General features: G+C 36.9%; 1 protein-coding gene across 4 annotated transcripts in view; it reads right to left on the bottom strand.

Annotated features, from left to right (window-relative positions):
* Positions 1 to 20,276, bottom strand: part of GRAMD1C (GRAM domain containing 1C) — an 85,548-nt gene that overhangs the window by 7,314 nt on the left and 57,958 nt on the right. For all 4 annotated transcript variants that reach the window (XM_045902889.3, XM_045902892.3, XM_064591935.1 and 1 more), the window contains 6 exons: positions 13,524 to 13,661; positions 6,707 to 6,825; positions 4,282 to 4,424; positions 3,399 to 3,502; positions 1,720 to 1,896; positions 349 to 406 (listed from right to left, as the gene is read on the bottom strand). In XM_045902889.3, coding sequence (XP_045758845.1) covers positions 349 to 406; positions 1,720 to 1,896; positions 3,399 to 3,502; positions 4,282 to 4,424; positions 6,707 to 6,825; positions 13,524 to 13,661 — 739 coding nt within the window. The remainder of the gene's footprint in view (positions 1 to 348; positions 407 to 1,719; positions 1,897 to 3,398; positions 3,503 to 4,281; positions 4,425 to 6,706; positions 6,826 to 13,523; positions 13,662 to 20,276) is intronic.

Raw genomic sequence — 20,276 nt, 5'->3', positions numbered from 1 at the left:
CCTAGGTGGCTCAGTCAGTTAAGCGTCTGATGCTTGATCTCAGCTCAGGTCTTGATCTCAGTGTCATGAGTTCAAATCTTGTGTTGGGCTCCATGTGTGAAGCCTACTTAATTAATTAATGAAAAAACATTTATTGAATGTGTACTTGGCATTCCCTCAAATTTAATAATTCTCCTGAAAACCAAAAACTATCACACGGAAGCATATAAAATTAATGTTTTTGTAGACCAAAATTAGTCAAATAGTGGCAATTTCTACACAACATACAAATGCATCCAAATCCTTTTGGAACTTATTAAAAGATAAGTGAAGACACAAGCAAAATAAGCATTCAAAACAAATACTTACAAAATACTCATCACCACAATAAGGGCAATGTTATAGCTTTCCATTTCCTTTTTCTTTCCTGCAGATCACACACACACAAATATATTAGAACAGGACTGTGATTAACAAACACTGGTTAAAATTTAATTCCACTTACACTGGAGAAGAAAATTTTTACATGATTTGTAAAGACAACTTGATGTAGGGTAAATTCCCTGCACCCATTTTGGTTTCTAATATCTGGACTAATTAGAAACAAATCTACAAAAAGAAAACCTGTACCAGTCCTGCAAATTCGGCCTACATTGCAATTTAATTTACTCTAAAATAAGCAATTCAATGCATCATGTATGATCTCTAGCTAAGTTCCATCTCTGCAAATAATATTTGAGCTGGGTTTATGTACAGCGATTCTCTCCTTTAAAAAATTTTTTTAGGGGCGTCTGGGTGGCTCAGTCATTAAGCATCTGCCTTCGGCTCAGGTCATGATCCCAGGGTCCTGGGATGGAGCCCTACATCGGGCTCCCTGCTCTGCGGGAAGCCTGCTTCTCCCTCTCCCACTCCCCCTGCTTGTGTTCCCTCTCTCACTGTGTCTCTCTCTGTCAAATAAATAAAAAATCTTTAAAAAAAAATTTTTTTTTCATTATCCTCACCTGTTCTCTGCTGCCCAAACTTTTAAATTCCAAAACTAAAGCATTATTAAGCTTACATCACAGATAAACATTCACACTAAGATATAAGCCTTAGAAGAGGATTTGATAACGTAGAGGGATGAGAAGGAAGACAGTTTTATAGTTCTGAGAGGGAAGGAGTAAGAGTAGAGGCAAGGTGTGGATAAAATTGAGAGTGTGGATAGTAAAAGTCAAATTCTTCTTTGCAAGTTGTTGGGCTGGACCTGAGGTACATAAGGATTAAAAGCATATAATCAGTTTAGTACTTTCAAGGGTAGAAACCAAATGTCTGTAAATGCGAGGTCAGAAATTCATGAGTGAAGCATCCAGCAGCCGGAGACAGTGGTAGGGACTGGTGACTTGGGGAGCACATGCTCTGTCTATTGGACTAGCTACTACTAAGCTCTGACTGATTGTTGCTGTGAAGGGATTTGAGTCCAAAGCTGTCAGATCGGAGTTTTTATATAAAAATGTCCAATTTTTAAAATATTACGTGGGCCCAATAAAATACATCAACTGGCCATATGCCTGCCATTTTGTGACTGCTTCTGTACACTTATACATTAGTTATTTTTAATGAACTCAGAGTTTGATAAACATTATCAGAAAAGGAGAGGAAAAAGGGAGACCTCCTAACTGATGTGTCCATAAATAAGACACATATTCTGCTTCATGTAAGTAAACTAAAATCTTCCATCTCTGTTTACCAGATAACAGCTACCTGAAATATCCCCTTTGGCATCTAAGCCCCCATCTCCAGAAGAACGCTGAGAGGAAAGTTTAGGAACTGTTTCTGCTGTTCGGTTGAATGTTCGCCTTCTCCTTCGCAGGCTGCTAAGTTTTCCTGTGTCCTCAATGGACTGATTTAACATAGATTCTTCCATTAACAAGTCTGATTCTAAGAAGGAAAAAAAAATCTTTAGATAGTGGAGAAACTTCAATTATAAGATATAGGGGCAGGAGGGGTTTTGTTTTTAGGTTGTTTTTGTTTTTGTTTAAGCCTTGGTAACTTTCTTTACTTATTGCTTAGGTTCTTATGGCCTAGATTCAAACCTTACTCTTAAAAAGTTTTGGACGGCAAAGTGATCATATAATGAGGCTTCACTATTCTAGGAAGAATTATCTGTATTAATAAATGATGGGATCATCAGAGCAAATTCACCATGTGCTATATTAAATATTAACATAAAGATTTCAGTTATGAAAACAACAGGCTAGCCACTTATATTGATCATTAGAAAGATTTCCAAGATAGATTGTGGTAGTTGACTGTCAATATCAAAGGAAGTAGCAGCATATAATAGTTCTACTTTTCAATAAGGGTTTGCAAAAAAGTAAGTATTGGTAAGGAAAATCTGCAAACAACCTAAAAACCTCATTTTTGTCATTTGTTTCAACCTTTCCTTCACCAGATTTTTTATTAGAAGCTCATTATCCAGTGGCCAAACTAATTTTTGAATTTCATTTTCTTTGCTCCTGATTAGGAGTTTAATAAAGAAGAGCCAAGAGAGAAGAGCAAGGAAAATAGTCAACAAATTAGATGATGAAGACTTAATTTGCCCTGAGCTTTTAACCAGAATTAATTATATTCATGTATATATATTTTTTTTCTCATGTTTTATTTTAAGGAATATTCAAACAGAACTACATCACTTCCCCAGTCTAGTACCCACTGTCACCAAATCCATACACGTACATGATATCTACCATTGCTAAGTGGGCCTGCATAAACCCAGGGAAGCTGCATTCATAAGGATTGCAGGAGAAGGGGGGTGCACCAAGGAGCACAAGTGTGTATTTGTGATCAAGTTAAGCAGTCTCTCACTGCAGTCAGATTCCTTGGCTCTTTGAAGAGGCTGTGATAGCTCCTAACTGTGTGATTTGGACAAGTCACTTAACTTCTCTCTCTCTTTCAATATTTATTCTTTAGTAAAATGGAAAAAAAAAATAATACCTACTGGGTTGTTAGGGGCTAATATTTATAAAGCACACAGGACACATCTGGCATATAATAAACATAAGTGTTTGTTAGACCAATGAAAATTAAGTTTTCTGGGGTGCCTGGGTGGCTCTGTCGTTAAGCGTCTGTCTTCGGCTCAGGTCATGACACCAGGGTCCTGGGATCGAGCCCCGCATCGGGCTCCCTGCTCAGTGGGAAGCCTGCTTCTTCCTCTCCCACTCCCCCTGCTTATGTTCCCTCTCTCGCTGTCTCTCTCTCTCTGTCTTTAAAAAAAAAATTAGAAGTTTTCAAATTCCTAGTGAGGTACAGTTAGAACCATTCAGTGGGAGTCAATCCAATATTATCTACTAGTTCCAGCTATGAATCCAAATAAAGAATCAATCTGTTTTGTTAATAAATACTATCTTTACAAAAATAGATAAATCAAGAAATTTACAAACCAAGCTGTTTGAAATAGTCCTCCAAGGAACTCCAGGAATTCTTTTCAATTAGAGATTTGATAATGGCCCATGGTTGTTTTCTGTATTTCAAATCTGTGGAAACTCTAATAAAATAAGGAGGAAAGAAGAATATTTATTTAAAGGGAAGAATTTAGCTCTATTAACATTGCAATTAAGTGTAAGATTATATTCAGTGGAAAGCCAAAAAGACTCAAAGTCATTAGATTATAAAAGAAAATTTGTTCACTAATGATGATTTCTTAAAAAATTGCTGTATGCTGCTAATAACTTCATGAAATTTTCCTTCTAAGTACTTGGCATTTTATTCTTTTCTTTCTCTAGCCCTGAATTTTCTTTACTTAAATAGCAATAAAGGCTCAAAATAAATTCTAAATTTTCTAAATGCCTTTTATAAAAAAATCTCTAGTGGTCAAAAATTAGGTGAAAGTAACTACATTCGCTAAGACCAGGCAAAGCACGTGGTGGCCCATCACTATCTTTGATGCACCACCATTTCTTATTTCCCATTGCAGCAATGTGCTCACCATGTGCTCCTCAAGAACTCACAGCCGCCTTGACATTAAATAGAGTCCTGTGACTAGTTCTGGTCACTGGACTGTGAACACAGTTCTATAACTCTCTCTTCTTCCTGTAGCAACTGAAACGACACATATTCTGGATTGGGTTGCTCCAGGATATCAAAGCACCCAACAGCAATGGGCCTTGAGTAAGGAACCCCATCCCTCTGCTGATCATTGGTGGATGTGTAAACTGAGCAAGGAATAAGGCTTGGTTGTGTAAGGCTACTAAGATTTTAGGATTGCTGTGTTCCAGAATATAATCTCACCTAGGCTGACTAAAACACTCATTTACCATAGCTCACCTCAGCCGGCATTTCTGTTTTGAGGATCGGATGATACGGTATCTGTTCAGGGTATAGAAGTACTCATGGTAGGGAACATCATGTGTCAGTACTTCTGAATCTACCAAATAAAATTGTGCTTCCCGACTTTCTTTATAGAGTGTCTGCCAAAATAAGATTAAAAATTTTTTTGCAGGTACAAGTTTAATATATCAAATTCATTGCCAATTTAGAATATATATAACTAGAATTCCTTCTCAAAAATTATAAAAGATCAGAGAAAGATATGTATCATATGATCTCACTGATATGAGGAATTCTTAATTGTAGGAAACAAACTGAGGGTTGCTGGAGTGGGGGGTGGGGTGGGAGGGATGGGGTGACTGGGTGATAGACACTGGGGAGGGTATGTGCTCTGGTAAGCGCTGTGAATTGTGCAAGACTGTTGAATCTCAGATCTGTACCTCTGAAACAAATAATGCAATATATGTTAAGAAAAAAAAAAAGAAGAAGAAGGTAGCGGGAGGGGAAGAATGAAGCGGGGGAAATCGGAGGGGTAGACGAACCATGAGAGACGATGGACTCTGAAAAACAAACAGGGTCCTGGAGGGGAGGGGGGTGGGAGGATGGGTTAGCCTGGTGGTGGGTATTGAGGAGGGCACATTCTGCATGGAGCACTGGGTGTTATGCACAAACAATGAATCATGGAACACTTCATCTAAAACTAATGATGTAATGTATGGGGATTAACATAAGAATAAAAATAAATAAATAAATTATAAAAGACATGAGAAGCCTACATACAAACCAGAAGAGCCTCCATGTTGGCTGTGCCATCTATGAATTGAGAAGATGGGACCTACAGAAATAGTATTTGCTGCCTCTCTGTCATTTCATTGTACAATTATTTTTTTCTTTCTTTTAGGTTTGAGGAGGAGAGAGAAGCCATATAGTCTCTTGTGTATGTGATTAGTTTATAAAGAATTTTAAATGTTGCTGATAGGGGAACAATTCAATATCCAATTGAACGAAGCAAGGATCCACCCCAAAATTCTTAAAAATTTAACAATCACCCTTCACCAAAAAAGTGAAGGAAAAGGACAACTAAAGAAAACACTGCTTTCCCTAAACAGGATTTGGAGTGGTTGCTGGCCAATCCTTCCTCATTTTAACCGTATCTTTTCAAGGTTATCAAAGACCGCAATATCAAAATACCAAACTTTTCTTAAATGTTTGAAAATCTTTTGAAGGGGTGTCTGGGTGGCTCAGTTGTTAAGCATCTGCCTTTGGCTCAGGTCATGATCCCGGGGTCCTGGGATCAAGCCCCGCGTCGGGCTCCCTGCTCAGCGGGAAGCCTGCTTCTCCCTCTCCCACTGCCCCTGCTTGTGTTCCCTCTCTCGCAGTCTCTCTCTATCAAATAAATAAATAAAATCTTAAAAAAAAAAGAAAGAAAATCTTTTGAAAAAAATTTAAGTCCTTTTAATACTGGACAAAAGCCACAATCACATAACTAGTTCAGACATTAAGATATTTTTTTTCTTTTTTTAAAGATTTTATTTATTTATTTGAGAGAGAGCACAAGCAGGGGGAGGAGCGGAAGGAGAGGGAGAAGCAGGCTCCCGAATGAGCAGGGAACCCAACGTGGGGCTCAATCCCAGGACCCTGAGATCATGACCTCAGCTGAAGGCAGACGCTTAACCAACTGAGCCACCAGAACAGATACACTCTACTTCAATACAATTTGGTCAAACACAAACTCCACTATAAAGACAGTGCCATGCTGGCCACTGAGTAGAGCACTGACTATCTTATAATCTCTTCCCATACATCACTGCAGCCCTCTAGTTATTTGGCCCTAACTCTTGACATGATCCTGTAGATTCTAGTAGTGTTCTATTTTAACCATTTATTATGAAAAAATTCAAACACACACAAGAGTAGAAATGAAGTCTAGCGAACCCTCATAAACTCATCAACTGGCTTCAACAACATTAACTCTTGCTCAGTCCTGCTTCATCTGTACCCCATCCCCACATTCCCTCCCTCCACCACCACGCTCTGCCTGGCTAGATTAACTTTAAAGGATACCCCAGACATCAGTATGATTTTATTCATAAATATGCCAGTGTATCTCTTTGTAATTTCTTTATTGTATATCTTTAAAAGATACTCATTTCTTTAAAATATAGCTACAATACCATTATTACATGTAAAAGTTAGTAATTCCTTAAATCTCATAAATACATTTTTAGTTGGTTTGAATTAGGATTGTGTTGATTTGGTTGATATGCCTCTTAAATCTCTTTTTAATCTGACAGTTTCTCCTCCCTTTTTTTTTTCTTGCCGCTTGTTTCTTAAAATTGTCTTGTAAACTGGTGACTATGACAAGCATCCTCTCTTTTCCCACACATATGATTATTTTGGAATACTGGCAGGGTAGACATACCTGCTTTTCTGTGGCAGCAGTGCACTTTCCAGTAAGTGGATTATTAAGGACTATAGTGTAGGTCATGGTTCTCAGTTGATCACCTCCAGGTTCCACTTTCCAAGGGGTGGACGCTACATCTACTCACAGCAAACATAAAAAGAGAGTTGGTTCTAAAAATCTGAAGAGTACAACTTAAAATGGAACCAGAGGTATTTTTTTTTAAGTATAATTAACATACAGTGTTATATTAGTTTCAGGTGTACAATATAATGATTCAACAATTCTATACTTTACCTATGATAAATGTACTCTTTATACCCTTCACATATTTTGCCCATCCCCCCACCCACCTTCCCTCTGGCAACCACCAGCTTGTTCTCTGTATTTAGGTCTGGTTTTTATCTCTTTTGTTCTTTTTCTTTTGTTTTCTTAAATTCTGCATATGAGTGAAATCATATGGTATTTGTTTTTCTCTGTCTTATTTTACTTTGCATTATACCCCTCCTTGTCCATCCATGTTGTTGGAAATGGCAAAATCTCATTCCTTTTTTATGGCTGGGTAATATTCCATTATATATATCTGTACACACACACACATACCATTCTTTATCCATTCATCAATTGATGGACACCTGGGTTGCTTCCATATCTTTGCTATTATAAATGATGCTGCAACATGGGGGTGCATATATCTTTTTGAATTAGTGTTTTCATTTTCTTTGGGTAAATATCCAGTAATGGAAATACTGGATCATACGGTAATTCTATTTTTAATTTTTTTCAGGAAACTCCATACTGTTATCCACAGTGACTGCACTGATTTGCATTCCCACCAACAGTGTACAAAGGTTCCTTTTTCTCCACATCCTTGCCAATACTTGTTATTTCCTATGTTTCTGATTCTAGCCATTCTGACAGGTGTGGGGTGATACCTCATTGTGGTTTTGATTTGCATTTTCCTGATGATTAATGGAAAGAAGTAGTTTTTAATTATTTAAATTTTCTTTTTGGCCAGTCCTAATTTCATTATGACTGTGTTAACACTAAAGTAAAATAAAATTAAACGTAAGGCACTATTCTTGTATATGACATATTCCCCATCTTTGATCCATTTACCTCTAATTGTGGTCTAGAAATACACTTTTTTTCTTTAGAAAAGAAAATTAAAAGTTGTTTCATCTCTAGTCTTCATTTTGAAGTTCCCAATACCTGGGAAGAGAAGTAATGGCACCTGCCTTATCAAACACAAACAAAACAACACTTTACCATTCCCATTATTGAGGACAAAACCTTGAAAGACATTTGCCATTATGCAAAAATAAGCCCTTGATCCTAACTTGTGGAAAAATCACATTAATAAGAAATCATGTAATGAGAAATCATGTGTTAATGGCTTATCTGAAAAAATCTTTAATCAAGGAGGGGGCTATGGAATATAAATAACTATATAACATTTCTATAATTAAGAAAGCTTTGTATTTATGGCAAGATCTTGGTTAAAATCCTCTTATTTGCTTAATAATAACACAGTGAGGGGTGCCTGAGTGGCTCAGTTGGTTAAGCATTTGCCTTTGGCTCAGGTCATAATCTCAGGGGCCTGGGATCAGCTCATGCTCAGCAGGGAGTCTGCTTCTTCTCCCTCTCCCTCCGCCCCCCCCCACTTGTGCTCACTCTCTCTAATAAATAAAATCTTTATTTAAAAAAACAATAATAACACAGGGAGTAAAAACATACTTTGAACATACATATATTTTTAGAACACAGCACCATACAGCGAAGATCATTTAGCAAGCCAAAGACTAGGAATATATAGGTAACAGCATCGTGAACTCTTTTTAAAGATCTGACTAAATCACCTAATGCTGTTAGCACTCATGGACTTAGGCAATTAGTATGTTTGACTGCTATTTGTCAGCATCCTAAAATATAGAAGTCTTTATCTAACCCATTACCCATCATCAAAAAAAATGAAGCAAGCTTTATGATATAGCCAATTTTACTCAACTTCTTTCATACAGCTAGGTCTCCAGATTTTTTGAGGGACCCCAAAGCTGCCTTTTGAATACCTGGAAAAATCTTTAAACTAAAAAGGCAGCATCACAAACTATAGAATCTACCATGCAAAATTTTGTAATATATATATTATTTTACTTATTTACTTATTTATTTATTTATGACCTCTACACCCAACATGGGGCTTGAACTCATGACCCCAAGATCAAGAGTTGCATGCTCTTCTGACTGAGCAGCCAGGCACCCCTACCATACAGAATTTGCTGTAAAAAATCATTTTTTTAGTTGTATATGAAAGAAGATACAAAACTTACTTTAAAATAATTTTCAAAAAATTGATCATATGTCAGTCTGTTTCAAAAAATTATAAATTATACAAATAATCCATTATTAATTAGCAACAGAATTTTAAGATATCATTGAATTCTACTGTTAAAACTGCGTACTATTTAACAAAGCAACTATTAACAAGGATAAAAGTATGTCTTCCACTTGTATTGTCACCAATGTTGCCAACAATCCTACTGAATACCATAACATCATATAATTAACAATATTCTAGAATAATCAAGCCCCCTAATACCTAAGTAAAGCTCATCATGATAGAAAAAATTGGGGATGAAAATATAAGAAAAAATGGCAACAATATACAAAGGACACATGTGCCATTTTGATACACTGAGTTAAAGTAATAAAAAGGCAGGAATTGCAGAATATTCTGCGAATCCTTTGATGTAATAAAGTTTTGAAATTAGTGAGTCTTCACACCCATTAAGATGGCTGTTATTACAAAGACTGAAAATCACAGGTGCTGGCAAGGATGTGGAGTAATCATACATTGCTGGGCAGAATGTAAAATGATGCCGCCACTAAGGGAAACAGTATGGCCGTTCCTCAAAAAGCTAACCATAGAGGGGCGCCTGGGTGGCTCAGTTGGTTAAGCGACTGCCTTCGGCTCAGGTCATGATCCTGGAGTCCCGGGATCGAGTCCCGCATCGGGCTCCCTGCTCGGCAGGGAGTCTGCTTCTCCCTCTCCTGCTCCACCCTCTTGTGCTCTTTCTCTCTCTCACTCTCTCTCTCAAATAAATAAATAAAATCTTTAAAAAAAAAAAAAAAAAGCTAACCATAGAATTACCTATGATCCAGTAATTCCACTTCTAGGTATATACCCAAAGGAATTGAAAGCAGAGACACAAACAGAGATTTGTATATCAGTGTTCACAGCAGCATTATTCACAATAACTAAAAAGTAGAAACAACTGAAAACTCCAACAATGTATGAATGGATAAGCAAAATGTGCAATATACATGCAATTGAATAGTATTCAGCCTTAAAAAGGAATGAAATTCTGATACATGCTACAACATAGATAAACCTTAAAGACATGCTAAGTGAAATAAGCCAGACACGGACGCCTGGGTGGCCCAGTTGGTTAAGTGGCTGCCTTTGGCTCAGGTCATGATCCCAGAATTCTGGGATCAAGCCCCACTTTGGGCTCCCTGCTCAGTGGGGAGTCTGCTTCTCCCTCCCCCTCTGCCCCTGTTTGTGCTCTCTCTCTCACGTTCTCTCAAATAAATAAATAAAATCTTAAAAAAAAAAAAATAGAAAGAAGCCAGACACAAAGGGACAAATATTGTGTGGTTCCACTTATATGAGGTATCTAAAGCAGTCAAATTCATAAAGACACAAAGTAGAATGGTGATCATCAGCAGTTGGGAGTAGGGGGAATGGAGAATTATGATTTAATAGGTAGAGCTGCAGTTTGGGAAGATGAAACAGTTCTGGAGATGGATGGTGGTGATGGTTGCACAACAGGAATGTTCTTAATGCCACTGAATTGAACACTTAAAAATGGTTCAAATGGTATATTTTATGTTATGTACATTTTGCCACAAAAAATATTGGTGAATCTTGGGAATGTCATATGGGTTTTATTATACTACTCATGCAACTTTTCTGAAGGTTTACAATGTTCAAAATTAAAAAGTTGAATAGGAAGACTTAACACTTAGTTTTGAATTATAAAAGTAGAATCACACATCTGGAAACAAAAATTTAAATGAATACCTATTTAAAAGCTCTGTAATTAAAAAAAAAAATCCAATAGTACCATCTTCGTGCTGAAATTAGATTAAATCCACAAACAATTGACTATACACAAATCTTTCTGTTAAAAAGAAATATTTCTTAATATTATTAAAAAGAAGACTTTGTGGGGTACCTATGTGGCTCATTTGGTTAATTGTCTGCCTTTGGCTCAGGTCAATCCCAGGGTCCTAGGATTGAGCCCCATATTGGACTCCCTGTTCACCAGGGAACCTGCTTCTCCCTCTCCCTCTGCTGCTGCCCCTGCTTGTGCTCTCTCTCTCCCTTGCTCAAATAAATAAATAATCTATTAAAAAAATAAAAATAATAAAAAGAAGCCTTGGAAACCCATTCTCAAGAAACTGAACTTTGATTACCAGGTAGCAAGTTCAGAAGATAGCAGAATGGTGTGTAATCATAAACAGATTATCTCTTTGGGAGCAAACCTTCTGACTAATTCTAGGTCTAAATAGCAACATTCCTATTACTGCTTATACTTGTAATTAGCCAGAAGCCTTTGCTTCCAAAAGCCACTTATAACATCAGATAGCAAATATAGTCACCCATATTGAAGCTAGATATGATATCAGACACCTAATACAGTTGTGAGTCAAAGAATAAACTTCAGGGGCGCCTGAGTGGCTCCTACTCTTAATTTCAGCTCAGGTCATGATCTCAGGGTCCTGGGATCAAGCACCAAGTTGGGCTCTGTGCTCAGTGTGGAGTCTGCTTAAGATTCTCTCTCTCCCTTCCCCTTTGCCCCTCCCCTTGCTCTCCCTCTCTCTCAAATAAATAAATAAAATCTATTTAAAAAAAAAAAAAACTTAATTTCGTACCAGCATGGAATACCATGCTAGTCCCTCATGGGCCTTTTCAGCCATAACAATGGCAGTGTAATATCAATAGGCATCATCTTAGAAAATTAAGAAAAATAACATATTCAACTCTTCTGAAATATCAAGTTCTCCAGATAGACACGAATAGCAAGAAAATACAAAATAGATTCAGAAGAGATATAGTTAAACATAAGCTACTGAGGGAAGAGGAAAATTTATATCCCTCAGATATTCCACATTCTTAAAACTAGAAGAACAGAAAAAATGATTTTTTTAAACATAAAGTTCTTAACATAATCACAGGACTCAATAGCTATCAATGAGAAATCACTCTGCTATACTCTCTGAATACTAAGAAAAAAATATTTTTTGTACCTAGAATCTGTATCAATGATATATTCTATGAATATGTAGTTATGTTTACATAGAAGTTTCACATAAAGCAATAATATTTAATGGTTAATAAAGTGGCTCAATTATGAACTATATTCAAATTGACTGTAGATGGCGCCTGGGTGGCTCAGTCGATACGTGTCTGCCTTCTGCTCGGGTCATGATCCCAGGGTCCTGGGATCGAGTCCCACATCGGGCGCCCGGCTCGGCAGGAAGCCTGCTTCTCCCACTCCCCCTGCTTGCATTCCCTCTCTCACTGTCTCTCTGTCTCTGTTGAAAAATAAAAATAAAATCTTAAAAAAAAATTAAAAATAAAATAAAATAAAAATAATAAATTGACTGTAGAATAACTTTCTCTTTGACTGTATCAAATGACTCAACTTATATGAATCTCTGCTGCTACTGTTTGCTATATAAAATTATAGCAAGCTAAACCATGTGCTCCCAAAGTTTATAAAATATATTGGAATATTTAGGATAAATTCAGTTTCAAACGAACTATAAGCTTATTTGAGATGTTTACCAAAATAGAACTTTCAGCACAATGAAATCCTTTTTATGAGTATAACTAATTTCCTAACTGGAATCTTTTTTTTTTTTTTTTGTATTTTCATTGAGATATACCATAGATACTGCAATCTGAAGTGTATAGCTCCATGAATTTACACAAAGAAAACACACATGTGTACCACTACCCAGATCAAGAAAGACTTTACCAACATCCCAGAAGTTCCCTCCCACTCTTTACCCACCCAACTCTCCACACAGTAAACACTATGCTGATTCTGTGTCCATAAATTAGTTTTGCCTGTTTTGAACTTTATATCAAGAAATCATAGTATGTACTCTTTTGTGTCTGCCTTCTTTTCCTTAACATTAAATCTGTGAGATTTACTGATATTGTTATAAGTAACAGCAATTTGCTTTTTTTCATTGCTATATAGTATTCTTTTGTGTGAACATACATAATTTGTTTATCCATTCTAGTAACTGGTGGATATTTGGGCTGTTTTGTTGGGGGACCATTATAAATATGCTGCCATGAACACTATAGTACATGTCATTAGAGTACACATGTATCCATTTCTGAAGGATACATACCTACTAGTAGAATTGTTGAATCAGAGAGAATTTTTATGTTCAGCTTACTGCCAAACCATTTTGCAAAGTGACTGTATCAATTTATACCCTACTAGAATCCAATTGTTCCACAATGGAATCCTTTTAAATAAGGTTCAACCCAACTGAACTGCTACATTAATAAATAAATGGAGTTTTAGTTTCAAAGAGTTTGAACTTAATTGTAGGTAGGATCTGACTAACTGAACAATTAGTCAATGTTTACATGTAAATTTAACCAAAATGCTTAAATACCAGTTTACATATCACCAAAATAAAATCAAAGATTAATTTTCCCCCTGACAACATAAATCAATTTATACAGGCTCAACTCTTAAAGGATAATAAAATTCTCCCATATTTATCATTAGATAAACACAAGACCAACCGATTATATTTCTAGAATTGGCAAATCTCTGCATAAAGCGTGAACTGGTGAAGAGCAATTCAAACATTCTCTCAGCACTGATATGAAAAACACGGTTGATATAAAGTCTTCCATGAAGATCTTTCTCAGGAATATTTTCTGGGGAAACAAACAAACAAACCACAGGACTGAAAGGGAAGAAACCAAGGAATGGCAATTTCAAGATTTTGTTTTGTTTGTTTTGGCACAAAATGGTTTTTAAATGTGATTACAATTATCAGCACATTCCAAAACACTATTAAAACTCTAAATTGGCATTATATACATAGGTACTGTATGTAAGTATACATAATATATATCTAATTAAACTATATATGATCAATATTTCAGTCATCAAAACCCAAAAGATACAAAAATATCTAACTTAAATGATATTAAACTTCCACAATATATCTCTCAAGAGTATTTCATAAGTGACAAGGTTAATACCGGGACACACAGGAGTGTATCTACCACAGCAATTAGCAGGTCCTATTTCTGAATGCTCATACATTCAGTAAATATTAAATAATGAACAGCTCTAACATCTGCTGCACTAACTCAGTCGGCTGGATAATGCTTCCAGCCTGATTTAAAGCTGACTGCCCCAAGATAAGTATCATCGTATTCACAACCTATTCTCAATACCACACAAAAGAACTAAGAAATCCTTCTGAAAAGTATTCTTCAAAGCTAAATAATGGAATATCACATTTTTCTGGGAACCTGATAATGATAATGATGTTGAAAACTACTGGTAGCAAATAAAGAAACAATATCTGCTCACCTCTCCTCATGTTCCCTGGAAACATTATATAAAATAGCCCATGCTTATAGGGTACTTACTGTAAGTCAGGCATTATACTAAGCATCTTACAAGTATCCATTCATCTTATCCTCACAGCAATCCGGGGAGATGGGTGGTATCATCATCATCTCATCGTATAGATGAGGAAAACTGAGGAACAGAATTGCCAAAGCTCCATAACTAGTGAGTGACTGAAATGGAACTTGAATTCACTGCAGCTATAGGGCACACAAACTTAACCTCTATTTTATACTGCCAGGAGTTTAATTTAGAAGAATGGAATGGAATGGGAATGGAAGGGAAAGGGAAAGAGAAAGGGAAAGGGAAAGGAAAAGGGAAAGGGAAGGAAAGGAAACGAAAGGAAAAGGTTAAAAAAGAGAAGAGAAGGAAAAAGACAGCCAGGAATAAGAGCCTGGTAAAAGAAATAGAGTAAAGCAATCCAATATGAAATTTTAATGATTTCAGGACTGGGATTATTTATTATCTCCAAGATTATGCTCCATCAATACAGAATAAAAACTGTGACAAAAGCTCCCCATATTACAGATATTATGCTCTAAGAATTATCTGTGTAGAGCATCTTGTCAATATTAAGCCACTGGGAAGCAGTCTGGTCAAGTAAAGGCAGTAGTCTAAGAATCAGAAAAATTCTTCTAGCTCTGCCTTCATCCCAACTATTGATTTTTCTCCCTCATTAAATGATTTGTGTCTATTTTGCTACAGGTGCAAAAAACTTAGGGCTATCAGGCAGATATTGATTTACCTTTTCCCTGCAACAATACTATATGTAGGCAAAAGCTAGGCATGGCAATTTCAAATAATGGCTCCTTTGGTATAGAAATAAATCACTGAAACTAGGTAATGTGCTAAGGTTTTGTGAGATAACTTCCCAATTAGGCTTGAGAAATAGCTTTTTCTGAAATAGAATATATGTTCATTGTAAAAATAATTCATATATTCACAAAGAAAGCAGACAAGTATAGGTGATTCTATTGATCCTGCTCATTTCCCTCACAGATCTTATCTCTATTTGTAATTATATCTTTATTGGCTTATTGACTTGTTTATTGCCTCTCTCCTGCATAAGAGTCTAAGTTCCATGTGAGTAGAGACCATGTCAATTTTATTATTTTTTTATTTTTTATTTTTTAAAGATTTTATTTATTTGACAGAGAGGCACAGCGAGAGAGAGGGAACACAAGCAGGGGGAGTGGGAGAGGGAGAAGCAGGCTTCCCGCGGAGCAGGGAGCCCGACGCGGGGCTCGATCCCAGGACCCTGGGATCATGACCTGAGCCGAAGGCAGTCGCTTAACGACTGAGCCACCCAGGCGCCCCGAGACCATGTCAATTTTAAACACCTGTATACATTATGTACTTGGCATGCAAGTGTTAAATAACTATTTTTGAATAACTACTGAAGATGCTAAAAGAAGTATATTAGGCTCAATTTTTATTTATAGGACTTTCATTGTACAACCATATTTTTTAGCTTTTTATTTTGGAATAATTTTTAATTTATAATTAATGAAGCTGGGTGTTATTCCCACTCTTTCCCAGTAATGTGCTTTTTTTGTACAAGGATCCAATCCAAAATGCCACATTGCATTTAGTTGTTTATCTCCCTCGTCTCCTCCAATTATAACAGTCCCTCATTCTTTCCTTGTTTTTTTAATGGCCTTACACACTTGAAGAACACTGGTCAGGTATTTTGTAAAATGTCCCTCAATTTGGGTTTGTCTGTTTTTTTCACCATTAGACTGGGGTTGTGGATTTGGGGAAGAATGCCTGCAAAGGTGAAGTGCCCTTCTCATCAGACTCAGGGGATCTGGGCTATCAACGTGATTTATGATAATGGTAACCATGATCACTTGGTTAAGGTGGCGTCTGGCAGGTTCTTCCACTGTAAACATTACCATGTTCATCTTTCCATGTTCTGTTTGTTAGAAATGAGTCACTAAGTTCAGCCCACACTCAAGGGAAGGAGAATTAAGCTCCACCTCCTGGAAGGGGGAGTATCTATGTATATTATTTGAAACTTGTGCTTTCTCCCCCATTTACGTATTTATTTGATCATTTATATCAGTATGGACTCATGTATAGTTATTTTATACTTTAGGTTATAATCCAGTGCTATCATTATTTATTTTGTTGATCAAATTTTTTTACTTTGGCCATTAGGAGCTCTTTCAGGTTGACTCCTATGCCCTTTTGATATTCCTTTTTTTTTTTTTAAGCATTTCTTTATTTCTGGCCCTACAAAATACTCCAGCTTCATTTTGTGTATTCCCCACCTCAGCCCTAGAAGCAGTCATTTCTCTCAGGAGTTCTCGAACTGGAATTCTTCAAAAGTAAGTTTCTTGTTCACATTTATGAAGGAAAGAAAATTACACTCATATAAACATTTTAATATATTTTCACATTTCACTTAAACTCCATTATTAAATTGTTCTGTATTATGACTGATAGAATAGAATTCATGGCACTACCATTGGAAATTATTAGTACCTTTTGTATGTAAATTAATTCAAAGAAGTAAGGACATGAAATAAACTATTTCTACCTGGGATTATTTATTTATGACATTCACAGTACTTTAAAGCCTCCTGTACAGGTAACATCACCAATAATATTGCTGTAACATATGAAGCTAGCAAGTGGTATTTCAAGTGGGGAAAGGAACACCACTCAACCTGGTAGCAGGTTACTATTTCCAATAAAGAAGAAATATTTCTTGAATTGAAAATATTCAAATCTATTAGTTTTTGGCCAGTGGAAATGATGGGAAAAGTGAGACAGATAAATAAATATGAGAAAGACATGGGCATGAAGGAATAAAACATATGTTGACAGTGTTTTGAGGGTTCACGAAAAATGTACTAGGTAGGTATGCAAGAACAGCAGATGATTGGAGTTTGACTAACTAAGGACACACAATTTGTTATATCTTCTATCTTCCAAAAACTGGTGACCTGCTATCTTCTTGACTCAGATTGAGGGTTTTCTTTGCATCTGAAAAACCAAGTTCAAATGAGAGTGTTGTTCAAAAACCTGACTCAGGTAACTATGCAGTGTTACCTGGTTTAGTCTCATGACTGCTTCCCTGATGTGCTAGACATGGCTTTTGCTAAGCTTTCTCAAGAGGTCTACTTGTCCTCACCTTTAGTAATTAATAAGCATCACCTGATATTTGATTCCTGTTTTTCTTTGCTTGGCTTTCCCATTCATCTTGTTCTGTCAGCTATAGGTCACGGATTTCAATTTTGCTAATCTTATGTGCCCCTCCTCCAGCCTAATCTTTGCCTGACTTAGCTTCCATTCTCAACATAAGTGACTTTGGTTAGGGAATCCTGCCACACGTTCTAATCCCAGCTATATAAAATTAAATTTAACTCTGTCATGACACAGCCCAGGTGTCTCATGCCATCAGACAGTTTGTCAAGTTTCCACTCAAGGCTCTACCTCCTGGGGAAGAGGTTTCACAGACTATCCACGACATGATAGAGCAGGGCAGGTGAAAGAAGTAAATCCTAACGGCAAGAGAAATATTATTGTGGCCGAAAACATGGCCATAATTTCCTTATACTTGTAGATGTGAATACACTGTGTCAACTCATCTTCATCTGCCAGGAAACGCCTAGCACCTTCTCATATGCTCTGAACTCCTCCCCAAAACTGGGCATGTAGTCAATAAGCTGAAGAAAGCTTGTCAGCAACAACACTCTAGATAAACAAGGTTCTACAGCTTATTCTGTGAAGTATTACATATCAAATTTTTAAGTTCGTACATGGTTTAACAGATTAAAACACAATGCTCAGCATTTTGTTCAGGAGCTGGCGGCCCAGAACCCATTTCTGGAAGTACAGAAATATCCCCAAAGAGGCACCCTTCAATCTTGATGGGTTCTAAACTGCCTACCAAAGAATAAGAACATTAAAAAAAGAAGCCAGTCAAAGCAGATTCTAGGCTAACTTTCCCTACACAGGCTTCAGTTAAACTCTGCATCAAAGGGACTGAACTAGCTGCTTCCGGTCCCTCTGTGAGATATTTCATGATACGCTGCTTTGCTGATTCCTCTCAGGGATACATGAGTCTAGAGGGAGTCTCTACTTCAAAATGGTCCAGTGCCCCCCTCCCAAAGATTACAATCTATAGGTGGCAGAAAAGAGGAAAAAAGAAAATCCTCTCATTTTCTCACTGAGTGCTCACAATGGTAGATCAAAATACTATCATTTTAAATAAAATGATGTTGGGTTTAAAATAATCTGCCACCTACCTAACACCCTCTAAATCCACACACAAATTTCCTGGGATGGTTTGCTTCTTTTGACCTTTCTTATTTTCCCCAGTTCACTGACTTCAAGTGTCTTCACAACCTCACAACTTCCAAAAACTAAAAAATAGATTCATTAATTCAATGCACATAATAGGTCTGATAAGCCTGAGATTTTGAAATCTGCTTAGCGAAAGCAATGGAAGTACTTGATTTGTTATGTAATGATAATCTAATAAGAAAAAAGTCATCCCGTGCACCTTAAAGGAAACCTCCACAAAAGAAGGCTGGATACTGTATGTAAGGTCTTAATGCTGTAAAGCCAGTCTTTAAGGGACACCAGCAAGGGAGGAAATAGGATCAGGGCTCCCATGCAATACAGCAACTACACTACTGCTATTCTTTATTTCTAGATATGAATGCAGCTCACATGAGATTTAATATTACCCTTTATGAAGCTTATCATTAATGTTAATTTGATAGGATCAATAAGGAAACTTCTTCTTAAGAACTATTCTTATAAAAAAGAGCAGGTAAGAAAGAGGAGGAAAAGAAATCCCTGTTTTGGCGTCACTTACCTGTGTGGCCACTGGGTGCCAGAGCAGACCTTCCTAAAGTCAGAGGTTCAGCCAGGCAAGATTACTAATTCATACTGCTGCATACCAAAGCATGAATGGTAAGGACACTAAGAGAGTCTAGTCATTCATGGAGCTCAATCCTTTTAAAAGAACTTACTCTCAACTATCTTTTCAAAAGAATTCAACAACTGTCTTCTTAGTGCATTCTGTGATTTTTAGGAACTACTGAATTTTTATTTATGTATTCAAGAGCAATGGATTTAGTTTTCATTAAAGATACTTGCTACAGTGTTCCCAAACCAAAGTTGATTTAGATTTGGTTTTCATAGATTTGGTCTTGGTTTGCTTTTAGATTTTTTGTTTTGTTTTGTTTTGTTTTTTTTAATTTATTTATTCATGAGAGACAGAAAGAGAGAGGCAGAGGGAGAAGCAGGCTCCCAAGGAGCAGAGAGCCCGATGCGGAACTCGATCCCAGGACCCTGGGATCATGACCTGAGCTGAAGGCAGACGCTTAACCATCTGAGCCACCCAGGCACCCTGCTTTTAGATTTGTATTTGATTTTAGATTTGACTTGGATTTAGTTTTGGCTTTCATGGATTTGGTTTTCACTATAATAAAAGGCTTCAGGGGCGCCTGCGTGGCTCAGTTGGTTAAGCAACTGCCTTCGGCTCAGGCCATGATCCCGGAGTCCTGGGATCAAGTCCCACATCGGGCTCCCAGCTCAGCAGGGAGTCTGCTTCTCCCTCTGACCCTCTCCCCTCTCATGCTGTTTCTCTCTCGCGCTCGCTCTCTAATAAATAAATAAATAAAATCTTTAAAAAAAAAAAAAAAGCCTTCGGGGCTCCCACACCAGGTCTAATCTGAACAGTAACTGGACTAGCGAATACAATCATATCCCACAGACCCAAATCACTATAATGTCCCCATTGCTAATATCATGAGCATTGCTGGACAGAAAGCACAAAGAGCAAAATCCACTGGCATTGCTCCCTTTCCTGAAATTGGAAAGTAGTCACTCTTCAGTATCTTTCCTACACAGGCTTCAGTTAAATTAGTGTCCCCAGACATGTCTCCCCA

This window comes from Mirounga angustirostris, unplaced genomic scaffold, assembly GCF_029215605.1.
Source record: "Mirounga angustirostris isolate CCGP_5_RB_7025 unplaced genomic scaffold, mMirAng1.0.hap1 SCAF_1, whole genome shotgun sequence".
NCBI classification, from domain to species: Eukaryota; Metazoa; Chordata; class Mammalia; order Carnivora; family Phocidae; genus Mirounga; species Mirounga angustirostris.
The sequence above is the reverse complement of the archived record's forward strand: the minus strand, read 5'-3'. Positions and strand labels throughout refer to the sequence as shown.